General features: G+C 41.8%; 1 protein-coding gene across 3 annotated transcripts in view; it reads right to left on the bottom strand.

Moving 5' to 3' along the window:
* Window positions 1–1,830: 1,830 nt before the first annotated feature.
* YEATS2 (YEATS domain containing 2) overlaps window positions 1,831–22,541 on the bottom strand; it is a 53,155-nt gene continuing 32,444 nt past the window's right edge. For 2 of the 3 annotated variants that reach the window (XM_010568229.1, XM_010568231.1), the window contains exons 20-30: window positions 21,503–21,698; window positions 18,828–18,959; window positions 18,476–18,574; window positions 17,338–17,449; window positions 15,989–16,062; window positions 13,780–13,859; window positions 12,593–12,794; window positions 10,974–11,200; window positions 9,737–9,811; window positions 8,230–8,303; window positions 4,211–7,344 (exon numbers count right to left, since the gene is read on the bottom strand). In XM_010568229.1, the coding sequence (XP_010566531.1) occupies window positions 7,236–7,344; window positions 8,230–8,303; window positions 9,737–9,811; window positions 10,974–11,200; window positions 12,593–12,794; window positions 13,780–13,859; window positions 15,989–16,062; window positions 17,338–17,449; window positions 18,476–18,574; window positions 18,828–18,959; window positions 21,503–21,698 (1,380 nt within the window). In that variant the 3' untranslated portion in view covers window positions 4,211–7,235. Of the gene's footprint in view, window positions 2,352–4,210; window positions 7,345–8,229; window positions 8,304–9,736; window positions 9,812–10,973; window positions 11,201–12,592; window positions 12,795–13,779; window positions 13,860–15,988; window positions 16,063–17,337; window positions 17,450–18,475; window positions 18,575–18,827; window positions 18,960–21,502; window positions 21,699–22,541 lie in introns of those variants that run through there. The other variant, XM_010568230.1, reaches the window with a different exon arrangement.

Raw genomic sequence — 22,541 nt, 5'->3', positions numbered from 1 at the left:
GCTCTAGAGGATCTAAGATATTTATGTAATTTGTATAGCTGTTTGGGTGAGTGTAAATATTGTATAAGGATTTTACCTAAAGCAACCTGTGATCCTTTAATGAAAAGGACATGCTTATACTTTTAATAAATGTTAACTCTTTGCATATGCAAGGTGGAAAATATTGCCTTGAAATTCCTAAATTATTGCCTGTATATTGGTAATGCTATTGCTAGGAACAACCAGAAGTGAATGTTACTTAGAAACTCTTCTTAAAGAAAAATGTAATGTAGAATGTAAGACATCCTTCATTTTTAAGATAGGCCATTTTAAGTGTCATTGTTCTGAAGCTGATTTTTTTAGATTGGTGTGCATTTAACTTTTGCTGAGGTACACATGTTTTAAGAAATCATTTTTTAGCCTTTGTTCATCAAGACTCTAGTGGGTTTACAGTTTCTTTCTCCACAACTTCTGCAATATAATTAGTCTACTGCTTATTTCATGGGTTTACTCATTATTTTGGGTAAAAAAATTGAAAAACTTTTACTTTACGTGTTTGCAACACACAAATGTGTTGGCTAGAATAAAAGGAAACTATCCTCAGACTTGAACAGGGATCAGATATTCATTCACCTGTAATGAAATAGACTTTAACACAGGAGGATTTTTTTCTTAACCTTCCTATGAGCTGAAGTCTAAGGCAAATTTGATGAACTTTGGGGACTCTGCAAAGACGTATGCATTGCTGATAATTCCCATATGAACAATTTTTGAACTGCTGGCATGTGGATGTTATTTGGAATACATGCAGACAGCATCTTCTCACTGCATTATGTGAGAATTTAATGGTGCCACCTCTGTTTGCTATACTAGCAGGACTGAACACAAACACGAGAATAGGTAACATCTGCTGTAAGCTGCGTTTGGTTGGGACAAGGGATGGCACTTCCCACACTCATCCTTGGACCCAGAGGAACCTACAGTAATACCAGTGCTTGCCAAAATAATTTTCAGGAGATTCAATTTTCAGGAAATTAATTCAAAACATTCAAACTGTAGTAAAGGTTTTGCATGTTAGATGTTTCTAAGAATTCAGTCTGCTTGTTTAATCTCTTTACAATGTTTTTAACAGTTTTGTTCAAACAATTTAAGTTCATTTCAATCCTAGACTTTATTAACAAGAAAAAAAAAAGAAAAAAGGATAAATTGTCTGTTCATTCTCTCTTAATTCACTGTATTTCTTAAAAAAACCACCCAGTTGTGAACAAACTGGTAATATAATAAGCTTGTATTTTATCAAATGGACTGGATTTAATTTAATAAATTAAAACGTATTTTGGCTATTGGTTCTTTCCCAAATCTTTTTTGTTGTAAAACATAAACCTTGGGCATTCACCCTTGCAGGACAATTTGTCACTGCATTTCTCCCTTGCACAGCTACATGTGCAGGACAGCAGGGCAAGATGTCGTGGAGATGCCCGATTGCATTTACAGCCATCAGCAGTCAATTCCTTACTCCTCAAGCTTATCTACAGGCACAGACCCCCAGCAAGAACGGCTTCCAAGGCACATTTCAAGCTGTAGCCTGACTGCTGATTTGAAAGTACAACTGCTTTCCAAAGGAAAGCTGTTGTTCTGCAGAATTCATAATCACTTATGGGATTTTTCCAAGCTGTTTTCAAAGGGAAAGCAAACGATTCAGCAAACAGTCCATCAACATGAAGGGGGAAAGGGGATGAACCAATGATACCAATTTGCTACATTTGCTATCGGACACACAGAGGCTAGATCTACTCTGATGCAGGTGCCATGCTCTCAAGACCCCCTTTCAGCAGTGCCCACAGTGTGCACTCTTAACAGAAAGGGACAAGCAACTTGCGTTTCACCTCAGTTTCACTCTGCCATCTCACACAGATCACAGGAAAATGGTGCTAGCTTTGAATTTTGACAGAGATCATCGCTTTACAGTTGCTCCCCAGAACATTTTAGTGAGTAAAGGTGCTGAAGGTGCAACCAGCTTCCCTAGATAGTGCAATGCCAGCTTTTCTTGCTATGCCACAGTTGCCTGGCTCCAACTACAGGAAGGACAAATGGAAGGAAAACCAAGCAGGTACTTACCACTGCAAGGGACAGAGCAATGCAACTGGCTACTGATGTCTGCAACGTACCTGATTTTGCATGGAAAGTGCCTGCCTCAGCAAAATTGAAAGGTATCACACCAAGTTTCTCTGAAGAGGGCAAATCTACACAGGTTTTGCAGGCTCCAGGGAGTCATGATTCCAGGCCTGCTTCCAATGCTGCTCTCACACTAGTATTTGTCTTCCAGTTGCTCTGGGCTCACATCCATCAAGGCTTTCCAACTGTGAATCACACTGCAAACAAGGGTTATTTGACACATAAAGACATGTCCTTTAAAAGGAAGGTTTTACACCTGAAACATAATTTACTACCTATAGGGCGACACTGAATGTGTTTGTTTTGTTTCATTGTGCTGACACCTAGCCTACTGGGATGCTGAGAGTGAGTTTTATGCCAGTTGCATCCACAATACCAGGGAGCTGTGAACACCTGCACTTCCACATGCTCAGGTGAAGCTCTGGTGTAGGAAATACTAGATTACTCAAGGCCAGTTCTCATTACCTGAACTTGAAAAGTTCACAAGTAGCACATTAATGATTTGCCTGCTTTCATAAACTGCACATTTCTCTTTGCATTGCACTGATTTCTCAGAGGGTGAACAATCAGATACAAACCTATCACTTCTGCCTTATCCATACTGATTTCCTTTATCCTGGCTGCTGCAGTAACGTACGATCCCAAGGACCAACCTGATTTACCACAAACGGATGTTGGTGCAACATACCCCAGAGAGGCTGTGTTTGCTGTCAGGGCAGAGATGGCACAGAAGGGTTGGACAATCCCTTGTTTCAGGCGGCACAGGCTTTGGTGTCACCAAGACTGCACCCTGGGACATAGACACACCACTTGCTCCTGCACCAGCTCTGTGTGCAAAGAGCTTAATTTCTAAAGCAGATGGTCTGGTGCCTTCTGACCACCATGTCCCAGAGATGTGTTCACAAATGCAAAAGCAGGGCAGCAGCAGCCAGGAGGGAAGGCATGAGGGGGTTAGCGTCAAGGGGCCAGCCCACCGGCCACAGCCTTCCTTGGCCACGTTGTCATGTTTGGCTCTGGCAGCGTAAAGGAATTGCAGTGTGTGCTCATTTAGGAGGCACTTTTAGGAGATTTAGTACAAACAAGAATGAGTTTAGCAGTGTTTTGAAAGACAACGGAGCATTAAGTCTGCTCACAGAAACAGCTTATGCCTCCCCACAGCCTAGGGAAAATGCAGAAGTTAGCTTTCCTTACTTTTTTCCATTCCTTTTTGTACTGGGTGCCCATGCCCAGGAGCTGGCAGTGGGGTTGTGGGGTCTCTGTGAGGAGAGGCCAGGGCTGCCCTGTGCTGGACACAGCTGGTTCTGTCTGGTTCCAACCAGCCCAGGGCAGCTGGGGGAGCTGAGCCCCTCAGAGGAGCCAGCAGTGCCCCTGTGAGAGCATGCTTAAGAAAGGGGGGAGGAAGGACTGGCAAAGAGGGACTGTTAAGGGCAACCCCCCCATCCCCTGCGCCTCTTGCAGGGGGAGAGGAGGTGGGAGTCACGAATGAAAGACTGAAGTCAAGTCTTAGGAAAAAAGGGGTGGGGGGAAAGATGGTTTGGGGTTTTTTCTTTGTTTCTCACCACCCAACTCTATTCTAATTGGCAGTAAGTTCAACTAATTTTCCCCAAGTTGAGTTTGTTTTGCCTATGACAGTAATTGGCATGTGATGTCCCTGTTTTGTCTTGACCCACAAGCTTTTTCATTTTATTTTCTCCCCCTGTTCTCCTGAAGGGTAGTGAGAGCAGCTGGGTGGGTGTCTGGCAGCCAGCCAATGTCAACCCACCACACTTTTCCATCTTCCACACAAACCAATTACTTGCTCTTTAAACAGGCTGCTCTGGAGAATGAAAAGTTGGAGGAGCTAAGCTTGCTGAGCTCCTGGCTTCCCTTCCCCCAACCTCCAAAACCAAGAGCTTTAACTAGAAAAGGGAAAAATTACCTCTTCCTTCAGATCAAACTACCAATTTGTATCCAGAACTAACTAAGACAGTCTGAATATACAGAGCACACAAAAATCTGTGGATTTGGAGAAACTTCTTTGAGTGACAGGTGACAGTCAAGACAATCCTAGCACAGCTAATAAAAGAATTTATTGTAAACATACGTATCTTACACAATTATACAGTATAATACAGATAACATGAAGGATTTAAACACTCAGCCTTACAAATAGGGGCAATATTTGTAAAGATATCTTTAACTTGTATCAAGACTCTTTAGAAAGCCAGAGAAATATACCATAACATTTCAACACACTGTATCATCTGCAGCGTTCAACACACACCTGAAGGGGTGCATGAAATTCCACAACCTCTAACCCATCTCCAAGCAATTCCCACAGGAACTTCTCACTGACAATTTTTTCTCCCACCACTTTTCAAAATTCAAAGAACTTGTTGCAAACGTTTCCTACATCTGAAGGACTAAACAAATGTTATTTTCTATCTGCTTTTAACAGTTTATTTTTCTTCAGCAAACTTTATATATTATTAATATAGCATCTCCTAGGAGAATAACCTGTGGTTGCTCAGGAATGTAGCAACAGATCTCCACTGCAAGAACCCCATTAAGAACAAGGGGCATTTACCTGCCTGCTTCAGGGCCAGGTTCAGGACTCATTCTGAAACTCCATTCCTCACAGAAAAGCAGGACACAGGCAAGGAAGCCACAATTTGCAAACAGATGCCCAAAGATGAGCTCCTGCATCCTCAAGAGCTGCTCTGGGCGTATCAAAATCCCAGAAACTAAGCCCACAAGAGACGGGGGCTGGAAATGTATGTGTCATTGCAGAAGATCACAGCATGACTGAGTTTGCCCAAAAGGCTGTTCCCACACAACCTGCAGGCTGTCATAGCAATAGCGACAGATATCTTGAAAATGCCCTTCTTTGTAAAAGCTGCATACAGGGGTGCCTGAAAGCAGTATGGACTTTGAGTTCACTACAGCCTACAAAGTGTGGGGCCTGCAGTTCCCCAGCTACCTGGACTCCTCCTGACTCGCAACACTGAGCTGAAACATAATCACCACTGCTCAACCCCTTCACACTGACCTCAGCTGAAAAACTCATGTAAGGGCTAAGCTGTGCACTTTACTTGTGCAGGCAATCCTGCACTCAGCTCACCCGAACAAGCTAGGATTATCTTTTGAATCCAGAGCATCTGAAATGCCCTTTCTACGGGGCATTTAAGTCCTTCTCTGAATGCTGTTTGGATTTCATCCATTGGTCCCATTTCCTAGATTCAAGGGTCAGGTTCTGCCACTCTTATATTCAAGCAAACTAACTCCCTATTAGCTCTGATGAACAGAGAGGGGCTTTCCTGTAGATCCTTGTTTTATTTAAGGTGGAGAAGACAGGCAGCATCTCATCTGAGGTACACAGTACCTTCTTCAGTTTAAGAACTGCATCAAACTTATGCTACTCTCCTTGTAAGCCTGAAACCACCCTCTAACTGAACCATCTTCCACAGTTCCTGCACACTACTGGAGTTACCATCACCTGTCTTCTAGCCCAAAAAAAGCACCAAAAGATAACATTTTGAAGATTTCTGTTCCTACCCCAGGCCAGGAAAGATAACTGTAGGTTAATGTTTAAAAAAGGCTTTGTATTGTCAAAGCATGGCACCAACAAGAGTGAGGCCTCAGTACACCCCAGTGAGGTAGGTATCCTGCTCCCCATGCTCAGAGATGGGGAAACTGAGGCACAGAGTGATTAAATCAAAGGCCATGCAGCAGATCAGAGACCCAGCTGAGATCAGCGCATTGGAGGTTCTGGCTGTTTGACCCATGCTCCACCCACATGACAGCACTGCCTCACAAAACAAGCACCCTGAAAGCATGACAGTCCAATACAAGTCCCACCAGCTTTACAATGGCTTATTCACACTACTAGCAAGCACCCATGGGGCAGGACAAAGGGTGGTGGATGTGGGGTGGTCAGGATGTTGTCAGCAAAGCCTTCTTCAGCGAGGTGTTGATAGCCTGGCTGCAGACATGCCTCCTACACCAGTGATGTTCCTGAGACAGGTAAGTGCTGGGGTTAGTAGCAGAACTTCTTCCTGCAGTCAAGACATCAGAGGAGCTCCCCGCAAGCAGCAAATCTCTGATTTTTAGATCCTATCAGGCCTCTCTGTGTTGAGCAGAACTTAAGCCAAAGTGGTGCTGCTTCCACAGCACTTCACAATCCAAGCTGATCATTAGTGAATGCTGTCAAAACATTAAGACTTGTACAACACAGCTGGTCACCTGCCCTCCAGCACACTCCAACCCTGCTGACAGCCTGGGGAGGCACTTGCTGGGCAAGCAAACAGTTTAAGCCAGTCCAAGCCCACAAACACTGAATACTGTTCATGCTCCTCTTCTTTCCCATGCAGGACAAGTAGTCAGTCAAATCTTACCAAGCCTGAGCATGGTTTGTTCATCTTGACTGAGCATGTGTCAGTCTACCCTTTCTGAGGTGACTAAGAAGGGTTGGCATCTGACCTCCTCTAGAGATGCAAGGAATTTGGTTAGGTGACACTTAGCTGAATAAACTAATGAGAAGCCTACCCAGCTGTGTTCTCAGTCACATACATCATGCTCAAGCAGGACTGGCAGAATTTGTTGCAGCCATCAGCCTTCTGCTCCCCCACACCCAAACCTAACCAACCAACACACCCATCTACTCAAATGACCCACCTTTAAAAGCTGCCTTTGACTTTTCTCAGAGAGTGCCAAAGCAACTGTTCTGCCCACTGCATGGGGAAAGCAACTCGTATGTAGACTGCATCAAAAAGTGTAATTTCTTTTCTTAAAAAAAAGTTCAATCTCATCAATACAGCTGTCTCAGAGGGACCAGGCCTGTGGAGTCTCTCACAGCTAGCAACTCGATGCAATGTTTGTTCAGCCACTGAACATACACTTACCAAGTAAACACTGACATTTAACAACTTGATTTGGAACAGAGCATCATTTTGTTGCATTAAGGTGCATCTTTTAATTGGAGGTAACAATCTAGTAACCCAATGTTATAAATGTATATAATAGTGTCCTACAGAAATACTGAATTTGTCAACCCAACTTCAGTCATAAATCCACCTTTCCTGTAGCATCTTCTCTGCTCTATTTCATTGTTCCTCATTTAGTATCTTCATATGTTTGTTTGTGAGGAAGTCAAGAAAGGGAATATTACAGATGGCTTTGTGAATATTCATCACTGTGATCTCTCTTGGAGTCCTGCAGGGAATGCATCAGAGATGCTATTATAATACATAAAAAGACATGTGTGCATAAAGTAGCAAGTCAATAAATTTACTAAAGGGGGGTGGGGAGAAAAAAGATCAATCAAAAAAGGATAAAAGAGCAGGTGTTAGAGCAACACAGGAAAAGCATTAAAATGTCACAGCACAAAAAAAAGCCACTCTCAAATGACTGGGGGAAACGTCTTGGGCACTGGGACAGGAAAATCAAGAGTGGATGTATTAATTCTTGAACTTTTATAGCACAGAGTATGTGTATATATTTCTATATATAACATATATACATATGTTTAATATATATTCATGTAAATATTTATATATTACATACAAGTAAATATTTAAACTGAGCATTTTCTTGAAAGTGAAAAAAAAAAGAAACCAAAACACTACAAGCTATCCCAAATCATGCTGCTGACAGAAATCAAGATATGGCCTAATCATTACCATAAAAATCACTCAGTATCTGAGGCAGAAAAGAGATATCAGTAAAATAAAGAAGAGATTATTTAGGTTGTCTAAGTTCTGGCAGGCCATGGGTAAGTTGTCTACACGGTAACCTGAGATGGACAAGGGAGAGAAGGTCCTTCCAACAGAAGACCTGCAGAAACAGCTCATCTGCCTTTGAGCTTGGCAACACCAGAGAATCCTGCCTCAGTTTTTAACATTGTCTATGTTTCCATCCTTTGCCACTGTGGAGCTAGGAGATGACAAACCCCCTCATAAGGCTTGAATCTTCCCAGAATATAGTTCATACATTCCCTCACTCACATGGTCTTAGTAACACAAAATCTGACTAAATTCCTCAAGCAGTTCAGCCCTTAGTGCTAGTGTAAGCGGTCCAAGAGGAAACAAGCTGCTGTACCTGTTGTGAGGAGCTGTCTGGTATGCCACAGCTAGTGCTTCGCGTAGGATATCACTCATAAGCTGTTCAGTGGCCTGTGACAAAACACAACATTAGGAGACAGCATTATGAAAAGAGGAAAGGAACAGGCTATTTGCTTGAGTATCAGTATAAGAGCAGCTGAAATTCTGGCTCACTTCAATCCTGTATTCAATCAGCAGGGGGCAGTTAAAGATGGCCAATTGAGTTTCATTAGCACAGTAATAAGAACTGAGTATATTTAACAGAAAGAAAGGGACCTGTAGATGCACAGAGCTCAGACTGCAACTGCCCAGTCTGGTTTCTCTCTGGTCTGGTAGAGCAGTATGTGCACAGCAGGGTGGATCCAATGTTCCAGAGCCTGTACTTCAAAGAGCATTTTAGGGGCCTTCTCTTACACACCAGAGCTTGTTTTGTACATGGCAGGTTCCATATATTCTCCTGGGAGCTGGTATATGCTTGTTAGCCACTCCCTGTGGTCACCAGGCTTATATCAAGACACTTTCACAAAAACCTCCCAGCCTGGACAGCAAGCAGATGGCAGCCGTACGCCCTACACACTTGGCTTAATCAAGGTTCAATCAAAAGCTAATTAAAGCTCTTGGCTTTCTGTGCCTGTATCAAGACTAGAACAGAGGTTTCTGGGACGTTCAGTCAGGAAAACTGGCATAACTCTACGATTATAATGGAGCAATCTGATGGCTACAATCTGTGTCTACAAATGGAGGTATCTGTATCTGAGTTCCACTATGATAAGTAACAGACCACAACAGAAGCGTGCATGCGGGTGCGTGTGTAACCTGGAATCAATTAGCTTTTGTAAAACTGATCTTCTGATAAGCAGCAGTCTGTATAAACAACCCCCAAAATTGTCTTTGGCTTGAAATACAGCAGAGTGCTGCCAAAAATAATCTGTGTTAGCCTTCAGTCCAAACCCAAGAACTCCAACTCCATGCTCTTCAAAACTTTGGTAAGAAATGGTCTCTGTTTTTCCAAAAGTGATTATGATAGAGAAATGGTTTCTCATACAAGGCAGAATTGCTACTGTCTGCAGGAATTCAGCAGTCTCCCAGGAGAGACAACCCAGGCAAAAAGGAACTGAACAGTGTTTAGGAAAAAATAGCTAACCTTGTATAAAATAATCAAGTCTTACAGAACTCTAGCAGATTCCCCTTCAATTCTGAAGGGTAGGGCAAAGTAAGGGGTACTTTCAAAGTTACAGAATGAGTCACTGTCTTATTGGCGGTGAGAATCTTCAAATCACTATTCTGTGTCCAAGCCAACAAATCAAAAAGCTGGAAACACACAGAGAAGTATATGACTCTCTTTGGCCAGCTATGTATCTTTCTATACATGCACAAAGACAGACATCAGACTCTGCATCTCGTGATTTGATAAATGCATATTAATAAGGATATTCCATCTTTTTTTCTACGTTACTGGGTTAATACAGTTGCAGAGAAGTTCTTACTGTGACATAGTTTCTTACCTTTAAAATCATATCTTCTATTACTGATGCATAAACATTCTTTTGTACCTCAGCAGGCTGAAAAGAAATCCCTATCTATAAAACACGAGAGGAAAAAAAAAAAATTAGTACATCAAATAACACAACCCACATTGTATTACAGATTAGATGAAAATGAGATTAACAGAAAAAAATCTGTTACAAAGGGTAGTTAAAAAACAAGCAAGCAGACACTCTAGAACTCTCAAGCAGTATAATCTCAGGCTTCATTTAAAAAAAATCTGGAGAAAATGAAGCTTGACCATTAGAACAGCCTGCAGAAATGCCTCTAAACCACAGAAGAAACAACAGCAGGTTTTAATTTTTATTTCAAAGTCCACACAAAAACCAGGCTGCATTGGGTACCTTTGGACTGAGAACGGAAGCTCCATTTTAAAAACCGTACATATACTCAATCCATCTATTCATCACCTTCCCTGCACCTAACTATGGCAAACCACTTTAAACAGTACTCCTGGCACAGAAGTTCCACATCAAACAGAGTGTTTCAGCCCCCAGTCTCACCCTCATCATGCCTGTGCCCTTGTCACCTATGTAGCAAGAGATTAGATACACTGCAGAAATGAAGTTTTGTCCCTTGATGTCAGCATTTGAGGTGGAGAGGGAGATCCTTTCTTTCTCCCACAACTGCTGCTCCTGTCTCTGCTGGTACAAGCAGAGCACCCTTTCCTACAAGCCAAGACAGTCTCCTCTCTTTCCTTCCTGCTGCTGTGACAAAAGACCCCCCTCTCCCTTTCTTTTACCCTAATTTGAATAAGGGGAAGAAATCCAAGCAGCAGAGAAGGTTACTGTGGTCTAAGCTTTACCGCAACCCCTTTTCAGGAGCTGCTATTAAACAGCTCTGGTCCAAACAACAAGTTTGAATCTTTCACGTGATGGAACAGGAAGAATTCAGTGCTAGTGCTCCTCTTCCCTAATTTCCCCTTGCTTCTAGCCTTCCAGGATGATTTTTCTGGTACTAAGCCCTGCAACACAGCTACTCTGAAATGACCTCCCGGCTGGCATGCTTCACTTTCTCCTGCCAGCACTGGCCAGCTGAGTGTTGTAAGTCAGAAGGTCCAATTTTTTCAGGACATTTAAAAAAAACTTTCACAAAACACCCAGAAGCCCATATAGATGAAAAAAAAGCAACTAAATAAATGTAAGACCACAACTAGCTTAACAACAGTTCTTATTAGCTTTATGATTCACTTATTACCTTCTCTGCAGTGTCCCTCACAAACTCTGATGCAGGCAAGGAAGCCAAGTAGAACTTCATCTCCTCTTGTTTCTCCTCCTGTTCTTTCTTAATGTTTATTTTTAAAGGCTCGCTAAAGTTGAGAATATCTACTTCCTCTTCATGTTCTGGTTCTCGTTTCAGAAATTGCTGTAGTTCCTCTAGTTTGCGGCACAGCTCCTCACCACTGCTATAAGACGAAGGGCATTCTGAAAAAGAAGCAATCATTTAAACACATGATAGGTTATGGAAAGCTGTTTATAAACAGATGCACACTCAAAATATGTCAAGAAATTAAGGTAATTGGAAGCTGTTTTTGTAGTTCCTACCAAACATAAGGATGAACAGAAATTCAAACAGTCATTGAGAACCTTCTAATAATATCTTCATGACTCTCATGGTCCTCTCCCTCATCTGCCCCTACACCAATCAAGAAGGCTGCATTTCAAACAAAACCAGGCTAATGTGAGTCTCAAACATTTTCACAGAAACTTTCTGACAACTGGCAAAGCAGTCTGATGCGCTTCAACTTGCTTGGAGAAATGGAGTTTTTTACTATGTAGGCACCATGTAGCACTAAATCATCTTTTACATTGTGACAAGTATTATGATGCTTTTTAAGAAAAATCAGAAGACAGATTTGCAATGGAATTACACAAGGGCAACCTATTCTCTGCATGCTTGAAACGAGCCAGTAAAACCTTTATTAGAAAGCTATGCAATAAACAGATTCTCTTCTTCAAAGACAAACACAAATCTAGTTATTTAGGTACAAATATTAAGAGGTGGATGTAGGCTTCCTTTCCACCTTCAACAACTGCAATACAGGGCCAGACTTGGCAAAGAATAATCAAATCCACACACTTCTGTGAAATTCCTTAAAACCCTGTGTGATCAGAACAGAAACACATTCAGCTTTGGGAAAGGGATTATCTGAAGGTGAAACAAGAGAGCTTAACTGTGAAGAATGGATGAAATTAAAGATGTATGTTTAATACATACTAAAATGGACTGTGGAGATCCCAGAGCTATGCCTAGTGAAATAACGTAGCAGCTGTAGTAACAAAACATGAATCTTCACACAAGCCAATTCACCTTACTTTTGGAGGTAAATTAACCCCCACTGAGCTCCACACTGCCTGCCAGGTTTGGTTTTTTTGTTTTTTTGTTTTTTTGTACCTGCACTCACTCACACTGTTTGCATGGTAAGTCTTAAGAGAGGCTAAGCTTACCCAAGGGCAGAAATGTCATTACTCCCTATGCTTAGTTTGTGTGCCCACTTATAAATTATTACATTGTGGGGCAAGAATCATCTCTCAAGATTTGTCTGCATTGGGCCTCCAAGGACCTCCAAGCAAAATAAAACCCAAAAGAAGCCTCAGAAAACATCAGGACGGACAGGGACAAGGGACAGCCTCACTTGTAGGCTTGCCCTTACGACCTCCAACTTTTGTTATTCCAAAGTAAATTAACTTAAAAACAAAGAAAGTAAGAATCCCCTTCTCCTGAAGTAGCAGCATGCGTGTGCATACAGACAGTCCTGAGCCATTTAATAAGCAGCATCTTTGGCAGAAAGGAGCTTTCTGTCCCCCCATACTCACCCGGCTCACTGTCTATCTGCGTCAGCACATCTTCAATCGAGTCCTCATCGTTCCGTAAGGTCTCAGGGTCAGGTGGAGTGTAGCCATGGCACCGACACCAGTGTACCACATGCTTTGTTTTCAGGGGTGTAATACTGTGAAACCTGGGGTGCTTCTCTACAATTTCTTGTAGGATCTTTCTCACTGTCATGGCTCGTTGCCACTGTGACAAACCAAAGGGAAAGTTCATCACACTGGCTAAAATGTTTAGGGCTAGACTATGGCCCACTAGACTATGGCCCAGAACAATAATCCAGGTTGCAAGGAAAACAAAAGGAACATGATTTTCTCAGAAGTCAGAATGATGAGGAAAAACAAATGTGGAAGATGGTCCTAATCCCGATATTAGGCAGCTGTAGGCAGGTCATTTAAACTCTGCTTTGCCATCCAAGCAAAACATCAAGAAAAAGTGACACACATTTACAGGGGCCTAGACACATTTGTCTTGACTTGAAATGTCTCATCTCCCAAGTAATACCTAAGATGGCATAGTGCAAGAAATCCACTACAGCAAAATATGTTTCTCAAAACTTTGGTTAAACTCTTTAATCATTTAAGTTGGCAATAGCAGAGGGTCTAATCAGTTTTAACGTCTTCCCTGTAAAATTCCATAGCAAGATGACAAAATTATGAAGAAATAGGGGGAAACATAACAACCACAATACAAAAAGGTCCAGATTAACTGAAATATTTATCTTTGGTGAACTGACAATCTATTTCAGCACTAGCACCGCTTATGTCAGATCCCTCAATTTTCTTCCTACAGAAAGTAGACACAATCCCATGAAAAGATAGACAAAGTAAGCTGGGTAAAATTACCATGAGCGTAATATGCCACAGAGGGGTGATGAGGATAAAGTGTTAACAGGACAGTTTGCAAAAATTTTGATTTTTAAAATGCTTCAAAAACATCTTTCTTTGAATCAACCGAAAAATGACCTTCAGAGTCCCTTCTGCTTGAAGTCTCTGAACAACAAACTGGATCACTACCTGGACACAAATCAGTGCACCTTGCAGTAAGTAATGGTTCCATTTAAAATGCAACAGACTGCTTCAGAAAACAGATCAGCCAACAACAAGGTTCCATAATTCAGAAATCCTTCTTGTGTCCCTATGACTGCTTATGAAACACAGGAGGAGAGGATTACCTCGGCTGCCCTCCTCTTCCCAATATTCCAGCTGTAATACTGTTCCACTGAACTGGCACAAAAAGAGCTTGCATCTTCACCTAGAAAACACAAAGCCAAAAACAGTACTAAATTTTTAGTAAGTGAAGTAAGATAAATTCTGGTTTTGATATTATTTAGTGAAGAGGAAGAGGGAAATGTGTTTCATGCTCACAGGATCAAGGACTGAACTCTCTAACTCTTACAAATACTGCGCTCTCTCTGAGCACAGCACAGTTATGTGCAGCATACACTGGTTTTTGGATGCAGAACCAGCATCCCTCTTGGTCACATACACAGGTATCTGTGGCTATATGCTGTTTTAAGCCTCTTTTTCCTCCCAAAACTGTAATGATGTAGACCTGTAAGTCTGTCTTACTGGTCAAAGTCTCTTCCTTTGGAAAACTTTTTTTTTGCAAACAAATTACAACATAAAAATGAAACAACGGTGAAAAAGTTTCCTGGCAAAAACATGAGGAGGGGATATGAATCCTAAGTGATGGATTCATGAATGCTACTGTAGGCCAGAAAGCTGTATGTAATGAAAGCTTTACTGTGCTGCCCACTCCTACTTTGCTCACTGTGCAGAGAGGGTCTGCCCTACCCAGTCTCCAGGACCACTTGTTCAAAGTGCATTAGTTGCCAGAGAAAGCTGACACATTTTCAGCTATGTACATATGTAAGAGGTATGCAATTATAAAGTACCATACAAGATTAAAAAGTTTCTCTGCAAAAAACCATCTTTAAAAATAAAAAAAAAAAAGCCAAAAACGCCAATAGCAAACACATTCCAATGATGAGCTATGTTATCATATTTGCAAGCATTTCTGAAACCCTGGTATTAAACAAACAAACAAAAAAACCCCAAGCACATCCATTAAGGACAAACCAGGGAAAAGATGACCTACTTGCAGCCATTATGTGAGGAAAATATAATCTATTTCTAAACAAAACCCAGGTGAAAGTTAATAACTGCTGACAACGTATTTGGCTTTATTGGAAGAACCTAATTGGATGGATGAGCCCAGAGCATTGTGGTGAATGGGGTGAAATCCAGTTGGCGGCGGTTCACAAGTGGTGTTCCTCAGGGCTCGGTGTTGGGCCCTGTTCTGTTTAATAACTTTATCAATGATTTGGATGAGGGGAGTGAGTGCACCCTCAGCAAGTTTGCAGGTGACACCAAGTTGGGAGGCAGGGTCGATCTGCTTGAGGGTAGGGAGGCTCTACAGAGAGATCTGGACAGGCTGGATCGATGGGCTGAGGCCAATCGTATGAAGTTCAACAAGGCCAAGTGCCGGGTCCTGCACTTGGGTCACAGCAGCCCCATGCAGTGCTACAGGCTTGGGGAAGAGTGGCTGGAAAGCTGCCCAGCAGAAAAAGACCTGGGGGTGCTGGCTGACAGCTGGCTGAATATGAGCCAGCAGTGTGCCCAGGTGGCCAAGAAGGCCAATGGCATCCTTGCTTGTATCAGAAATAGCATGGCCAGCAGGACTAGGGAAGTGATAGCCCCCCTGTACTTGGCACTGGTGAGGCCACACCTTGAGTACTGTGTTCAGTTTTGGGCCCCTCCCTACAAGAAAGACATTGAGGTGCTGGAGCATGTCCAGAGAAGGGCAACCAAGTTGGTGGGAGGCCTGGAGCACAAGTCTTATGAGGAGCGGCTGAGGGAACTGGGGCTGTTTAGTCTGGAGAAGAGGAGGCTGAGGGGAGACCTTACAGCTCTCTACAACTACCTGAAGGGGGATTGTAGTGAGGTGGGTGCTGGTCTCTTCTGTCAGGTGGCTGGAGATAGGACGAGAGGAAATGGCCTCAAGTTGAGGCAAGGGAGATTTAGATTAGATATTAGGAAAAATTTCTTTACTGAGAGGGTTGTCAGACATTGGAACAGGCTGCCCGGGAAGTGGTTGAGTCACCATCCCTGGAGGTATTCAAAAAGTGAGTAGACAGGGTACTCTAGAACATGGTTTAGTGGGCATGGATGATGGTTGGACTCGATCTTGAAGGTCTTTTGCAACCTAAATGATTCTATGATTCTAATTCTAAGCATCTTTAGAATAACCCCTGGACTAAGCTCTCTAGGAGAATGGCTTCATTTCGTTCTGACTTTTAATAATTTTTGCGGCTACAGAGTATGCAAGGCATTCTGTTGATACACTGAAAACAAAGCAAAGCCTTTTCATTTACTGCTTACTTTTTTCAGCAATTAATGGAACCTTCTTCACTATTGCTGTTAAAAGCTGCTGGATGTTCTCCAAATATTCTATGCTGCAAGGGATTAAAAAAAAAAAAAAAATCACAAAGAAGAATACTGTTGGAAGCAATGAATCAGATGCAAAAGGTTTCAAAATCACTGCATGGTTTAAAGTCCCTAGCCCCAAGGCATTATAGCAATAGCAGTGTGAGGATAAACTGTTATGCCCCAATCTGTAGAAGGTATTTCAAACAGCCCTTCCCCCTGCCTAAGTGTCCACATCTGAAGCTGCATTTGTCAAGCTGAAGAAACTGAAGACAGGCTTTTTTGGGCAGGCTTGGAAGAAATCCCTGCATCACCTTGCAAGCTGCAACACTACTTTGAGGGATAAGACACACCTATTAATGCAGGCTGTCCCAGCAGGAACAAGGGATACTGCATGGGAAACTTTGCAATTATGGGAGTTCAGATAAATTTTATTTAACCAGCCATACTGTATTTAACTGGCAAGAACTATTTTCCATTAGTTATTTTATAACTAAGATAATTTCCAGCGTGTAGTGACTTAAGATTTATTCCTGTCTCCTACACATACCCTCCATCAGGGTAATGTCTGCAGGGATATGTTGGGATAACAAAACTTTTCAAAACATGGAGACAGGAAAAGTCAGCCACTGGAGGAATCAAGAGCAGAAGAAACATCCTACACATTACAAGAAATACGCAGACAAAATTTTGCAAACTGAGTTCTGGTGAAAAAACATTAACAAGTACTAGCAAGAGCATCAAAACAAGGCACTAGATTTCACAGCATCCAGTGAACAAATACTCCAATGATCTTTATTATTTAATTCCAACTCTGAACCAAGGCAGCCGTCATACTAAGTAATTAAAGAAGTGTATGAGCTTAACAAGACTAGAGAGCCAAAAAGAGAGACATTTCTACTTATTTCAGATGCCCCTTTTTTGACCTGCACTTCACTGGGCAGTTTGACTTGACCTCAGTAAGGACACACAATGGCAATGGGAATTATACAAGCAGTGGATGATAAAGAGGTTTTAGCAGCTTGAGATTTTAGCAAACCCCAACACAACTGCAAATCTTCAAATAATTTTTTTCCCCTTTCATGAGCCCTACATACAAATCCATTTATAAAGAAAATACTGCAACACTGTCTGAAACAAATGCCACCCAACAGGATTAGTACTGATACAGCAGCATATGGGACAGAAGATTTTACAATGTTTTTCTAGGTCAAACTTAATACTACTGCACGTATCCCTAGAACCTCCTCCATTCCCCCAGTATTTCAAAGATCAGAAATCCTTACAGAGAAATGAACAATTACTTGATAACGTAATTCCCAAGTTCAGAGCTCTCTTCTGTTTTTACTGCTGCTTGGGCTTCTTGGGTACCCACAGAACTGCAGTTTTGTCCTGTTGAATCAGGCTCCATCTTAACTTCAAAGAAACAGAACACATTTTAAAAGACAAAAAGTACCACTCAGCTTAATAAATAGTGTCTTGCGAGACTCCAGTTAGACTAAGGGCTTTACATAATATCACTTCATTTGTTGTTTGCATTCTGATTGTTAAGCATGAACAAATTTGACCTTCAATTCTGCTGAAAGCCACCAGAACATGTTCCCCCCCCTCCAAACCTCAACATGCTCACATGTTATCCTTTTTAGAAAATCTGCATAATCCACTGCTGATGTTTTGCATGTGACTAACTGAACTAAATTGAACTGTCTGGAAATGCATGTTGGCCTTTTTGTAAACAAAGCTGGATAGAAAATTACTAACAGTTTTATCAAGAAGTGACATTTCAAAGTGAGAACTTTTTTGAAGACATCACTGATTTTGACATCAGTGAACTCTTTCACGTCTAGGATAGAACTCCAGCGAGACAGGAGCAGGGAGAGAGAGATGTTCCCAACCCACAACAGCCAGGCAGTCTGGTCATTCATGTGGGATGGGTGAAACGCATGACAGTTCTGCAAGAACTGGACTTTGAGTATCTCAGCTCTGGCCTATGCATTATTCTGGGAAGTACTGTATGTACATCTTTCCTCTGTGTGTGTGCGCAAGCACACATGCTGTCTACACCTAGTGCTGTTGGAAAGTATTCTCCAGTATGTTTCACCATAGTCACTATTCTGAGGACAGCAGTAACTGTGATTAAATACATGCTGCTCTATGCATTTCTGCAAATACGGATTGAAACAATGAATGTTTACAGTACTCATGGTAGCTTTCTAGAACATCCTCATCTCTCTCTGTACTTGCCTATGCTTTGAGATTTGTTGAGGGGGAAGTCACTGTTAATTTCCTGGTCCCAGGTGTCATTTTTACCTGATTTAAACACTGTAACAATGGAAATAAAGGAACCCACAGTCACAGGGTCTACTTTTGTAGTCGGGCCACTTGCATAAAGCAGCACCAGCTTATTTCTACTACTCAACTTCCTGAGAAATTCCTTGTTACCTTTAGTGATGGATGCTGTAGAGGGACTAGGGACAACTGTACTTGCTGCCGTGACAGCTGAAACAGCTGAAACTTTGCTGGTAGAAAGAGACTGTATCACTGGGGGGGGGAAAAAAAAAAAGAAAAAAAAAGAACAAAGAAGGAAAAAAAATATCAAATTTCATACACTTTGACAAATAACCATGTTCAGAAGCAACACAGTGTTTTTGCAGCACAAAGTTTAGGGATGAATTTCCTTGCTACATTTTCTTCTATCTCCGACATTGGACCACGTATGCCAACAGTGACCAAGAGCTACCCTGTGTCAAAGGGGATTTTCAAACACCATCTGTCATCCTCCTCTGCCCTTTACCTTTGTTCATAGGCATGAGTATTGTCTGAACACCTCCAGAAGCTGTGTTTACACCGAGCTGTTTAAGCTGGCTGGGAACTGTCAGAACAGCCTGCTGTGGACTAGACTGATTTGAGTGGATTTTTAGCAACCCTGCAAGAAGAACGGAAGACAAAATGTTAAATAAAACACACCATTTAGTTTATCTGCAGCTACTTCTCTCCCTTTCTGCCTGAACCAGGATGGCATGTAAGCTAGTACTACCACCCTCTTAACAAGCCACAGTTCAGTGAACTGTCAGACAAGTTTTCACTGACACAAATGATTGCTAAAAATACTGGGGTGCTGCACCACAGTGTGCGCAGTATTATGTGCTGCACAGCACTCTGATATTTGTAAAGCAAGTTTCCTAATTACCTAAGTAATCCTAAGCAAAAGTGGATGTAACAAACCTTTCAACTGAAGCAGGCTCAGCACAGAGTAAAACACTCTTGTCAGAACAAGACCTTGTGCTCAAGGGTCTGGTAAGCCAGTGAACTACAGCTCTGTTGTACTTACACAGCCACTCTCATTGCCGCATACACCTCTGCAATTCAGCTCAGCAGCATCCACTGCTGCACAGCAAGTCTGATGAAGGACATACCTGAACTGAGTGTCCTGTGTCTTTCTGTAACATGCACTGAATACATCCATAAGGATAGCTAATCAAGCTACGAAGTGTATTGAAATGGGGACTAAATTAAATCACTGATTTTAGTCAAGGCTAAAAGAACAAGCAGGACATTCAGATATTAACAGCATTATCAATGGCAGCACCCAGTGACTTTGGTGGAAATCAGCACGGCTCCAAACTGTGCCACAGTGTCACAGGCGAGTAGTACTCATCACCTGTCCACCAGCTCTCTCCTCCACAGTGATGACATCCCAAGCCACCACAGTGAGCACTCTAACACTGTGATTTGGGCCTATGTCCATCCTTTCTACTGGTAAAGCATCTATTTTCAATACAATTGTATTCAACTTATAGCTAACTTTTCTTCAGATTGTAGAAATTTAATAGGCTTCTATTTTAGAACATTGACAACAGTAGACTTCTTAGTTTCACAATGGTAATTTTATACTCACAGTTTGTTTTGAGATAAAGTTTCCATTCTCCTCATATTTTATTATTATTGTTTAAGAAACACAGCTGCCTTCCAAGTACTAGACATGCAAGGTCTGGTGAAGATGTCTCTTGGTTTTGAAAGATGCACAGCACTGGTCAGTTAGGCTTTCACCTCCAGGCAAGAAGGCTAACCTAGTTATTACCAATTCACTTGTGTGTGATGTACCGATGTGTCAGGATAGGACAGCAAGGGACCCGGACAGCAAAGCAAGTAAGACGGGACATTTTCAACTAACCCTATTAGCCTCATGGGTGGGAGACATTGTTCATTGCAAAACAAGGGAAAATTTGAGATTGTTTTTTGGTTTGGGGGGGGTGGTGGTGTTGGTTTTTTTGTATTGTTTTGTTTTTTGTTTTTTTTTTTTACATTGAAATAACATGTTTTATAGCCACTGCTTCTTTTGGGATTCTTGAAGAAGTAGTTTTTCATGATGAAGTCAGTGCCTCAAGTTACAAAAGGCAAAACAAAATCTAGATAACATTCTCATACCTAAATGGGAGTATTAATCTGAAAGCTATTTAGAATGGCATATTTTCTACAAAAAAACCTTGCTGCTTTGTTTGCAAAGAGGAAAACATCCAACTGCTTACTGCAGAATTGTGGCAGTCTTAGCAGTCTATGTTGTTTACTTTCAAGCTCTGGGAAAAAGAGTGATGAAAAAGGAGGAGTTTGGAAGACTGTGTACATAGGAAACAAGAAGAGCTGCTTTAAAAACACACTGTCAGATGAGCTCAGCATCACTTATTTTCTCTTTTCTGTATTTTCACTGTCTCCACTTAGTAAGAAGCCACTTCAAGTGAACACAACATGCCAGCAGGTAAATCAACCAAAACGAAAATTTCAGATTTTAATGCATAATACTCAAATTAAACCTACTGTATTTGCTCTCCATGATACAAAAGATACTGGAAGACAGTAAAACTAAATAAGGAAAACTGCCCTCTACATAAGGGCAGTCCATCTTTACTACCTCATCTTTATTAACTTGAAACATTCCAAATCCAGCCTACCTCACTGTACTTAATGGATTTTGACTTCAAAGCCTTCAGTTCCCCCTAATCAACATCTCTCTCCTTTCCAAGCCAAGCAGAGCAGGTGCAAAGCCTCAGAGCCAAATTCTGCTCAAGCAGCTTCTTCCAACTTCAGTGGGAGTTTCACTTTCACAAACTAATCAAGTCTGTAGTATTGCTGGTACCTTGATAGTTTCAGCATTCAGTGACACACTGTGCTCTTGAATAGGCAGAATGCATCTTCTAATGAGAACGTGGCATGAAAACTAAAATCCCTCTCCAATAACAATGGGCAACTCATGCTATTATTTGTAACAGATACACTGATGAGATAGGATGCCAAATTATTTAGACATCTCTAAGCCAAAAGTTATGCTAATATGTTTTATAAAGCTTGATTTGACTTTGACACATTCACAAATGCAGGTGACTATATTCTTCCATTTACAGCGAAGACATCTAAAGAACTCACACCTGGATTTGAACTTTCTATAGGAAAGGCATGAAGGGAGTTTAATACCTGATACTGCAGCTTTTCCAGTCACAGGCGTTGATGTAGGCATCAGAGAAGCAACACTTACAACAGTGGAAGTAGCAGTCTTATTCACTACTGATGAAGTAGACTGGCTCTGGCTTATACAGATTTGGTGCTGCTGTCCAGATGTCTTTGCTGCAGGAGTTCCAGAGGATGAACTGGAACCTGCATTATCTATTTGCTGTGTAAAAGAGGCAGAGAGGGCTAACAAATTCCTTTTCATGTCATAGATGATTCAACAGTAAGCACAACAAGGCAATATCTAGAAGTAGCAAAACCAAATGTTTATCTATCCATCATTAAGAAGCAAGAGGTTCTCAAGCACATATCTAAAAGCCCATATACAATGATGGTACATATAGAATGGAGGCTGTTTAAAGCAGAAAAAATGAAACCATGTACACATGAACTGCTACTACAACTGCTTTGATAGTATCTGGAGCCAGGTCCCTTAACTTCAGCAAGCAGGTAGGCCTCCAGATGAGAAATTTGACCCAGGAATGTTTTGTATTTCCCTGCTGCTCAGAAGTCCAGAGGTATCAGTAGACAAATGGGGAAAAAAAGTTTGGGATAAAGAGGCTGGATGGAAAATTTCTCTCTCTGCAGCTTCACTGAGAGCTGTAAAAACAGTGAGTAGCATTTAATGCAAATTTCAGCATCTTCACTTATATATGCTGTGTATGCCAGCATTCAGCCCTCGGAGCGCAGCACGGTGTCAACTCTCCACTTGTTTAATCTTCGCCTCCCCACAGGCAAAAGAAGTGAGGCTAGGAAAACCCCTGGAGTGAATTATACACTCCCATTTTTGCTGCCTCCTCCCCATCCCCATGAACTCATAACTCCATGCCAGGTGGACAACCTGCATCAATTGGATGCATGGCTGCATCCATGCACAAGAGTCTTCACTCTAGGAATGCAAACGTTTTGCTTCCAACCTCACTCTATGCCAAAGCACCTCATTCCAAGGTTGTGTTGTTACAACTCCACTGGGGTGGAGTGACATCCTTTGAACACAGTCAGGACC

The sequence above is a fragment of the Haliaeetus leucocephalus genome, unplaced genomic scaffold (genome assembly GCF_000737465.1).
Source record: "Haliaeetus leucocephalus isolate CR32 unplaced genomic scaffold, Haliaeetus_leucocephalus-4.0 Scaffold240, whole genome shotgun sequence".
Classification (NCBI taxonomy): domain Eukaryota; kingdom Metazoa; phylum Chordata; class Aves; order Accipitriformes; family Accipitridae; genus Haliaeetus; species Haliaeetus leucocephalus.
The sequence above is the reverse complement of the archived record's forward strand: the minus strand, read 5'-3'. Positions and strand labels throughout refer to the sequence as shown.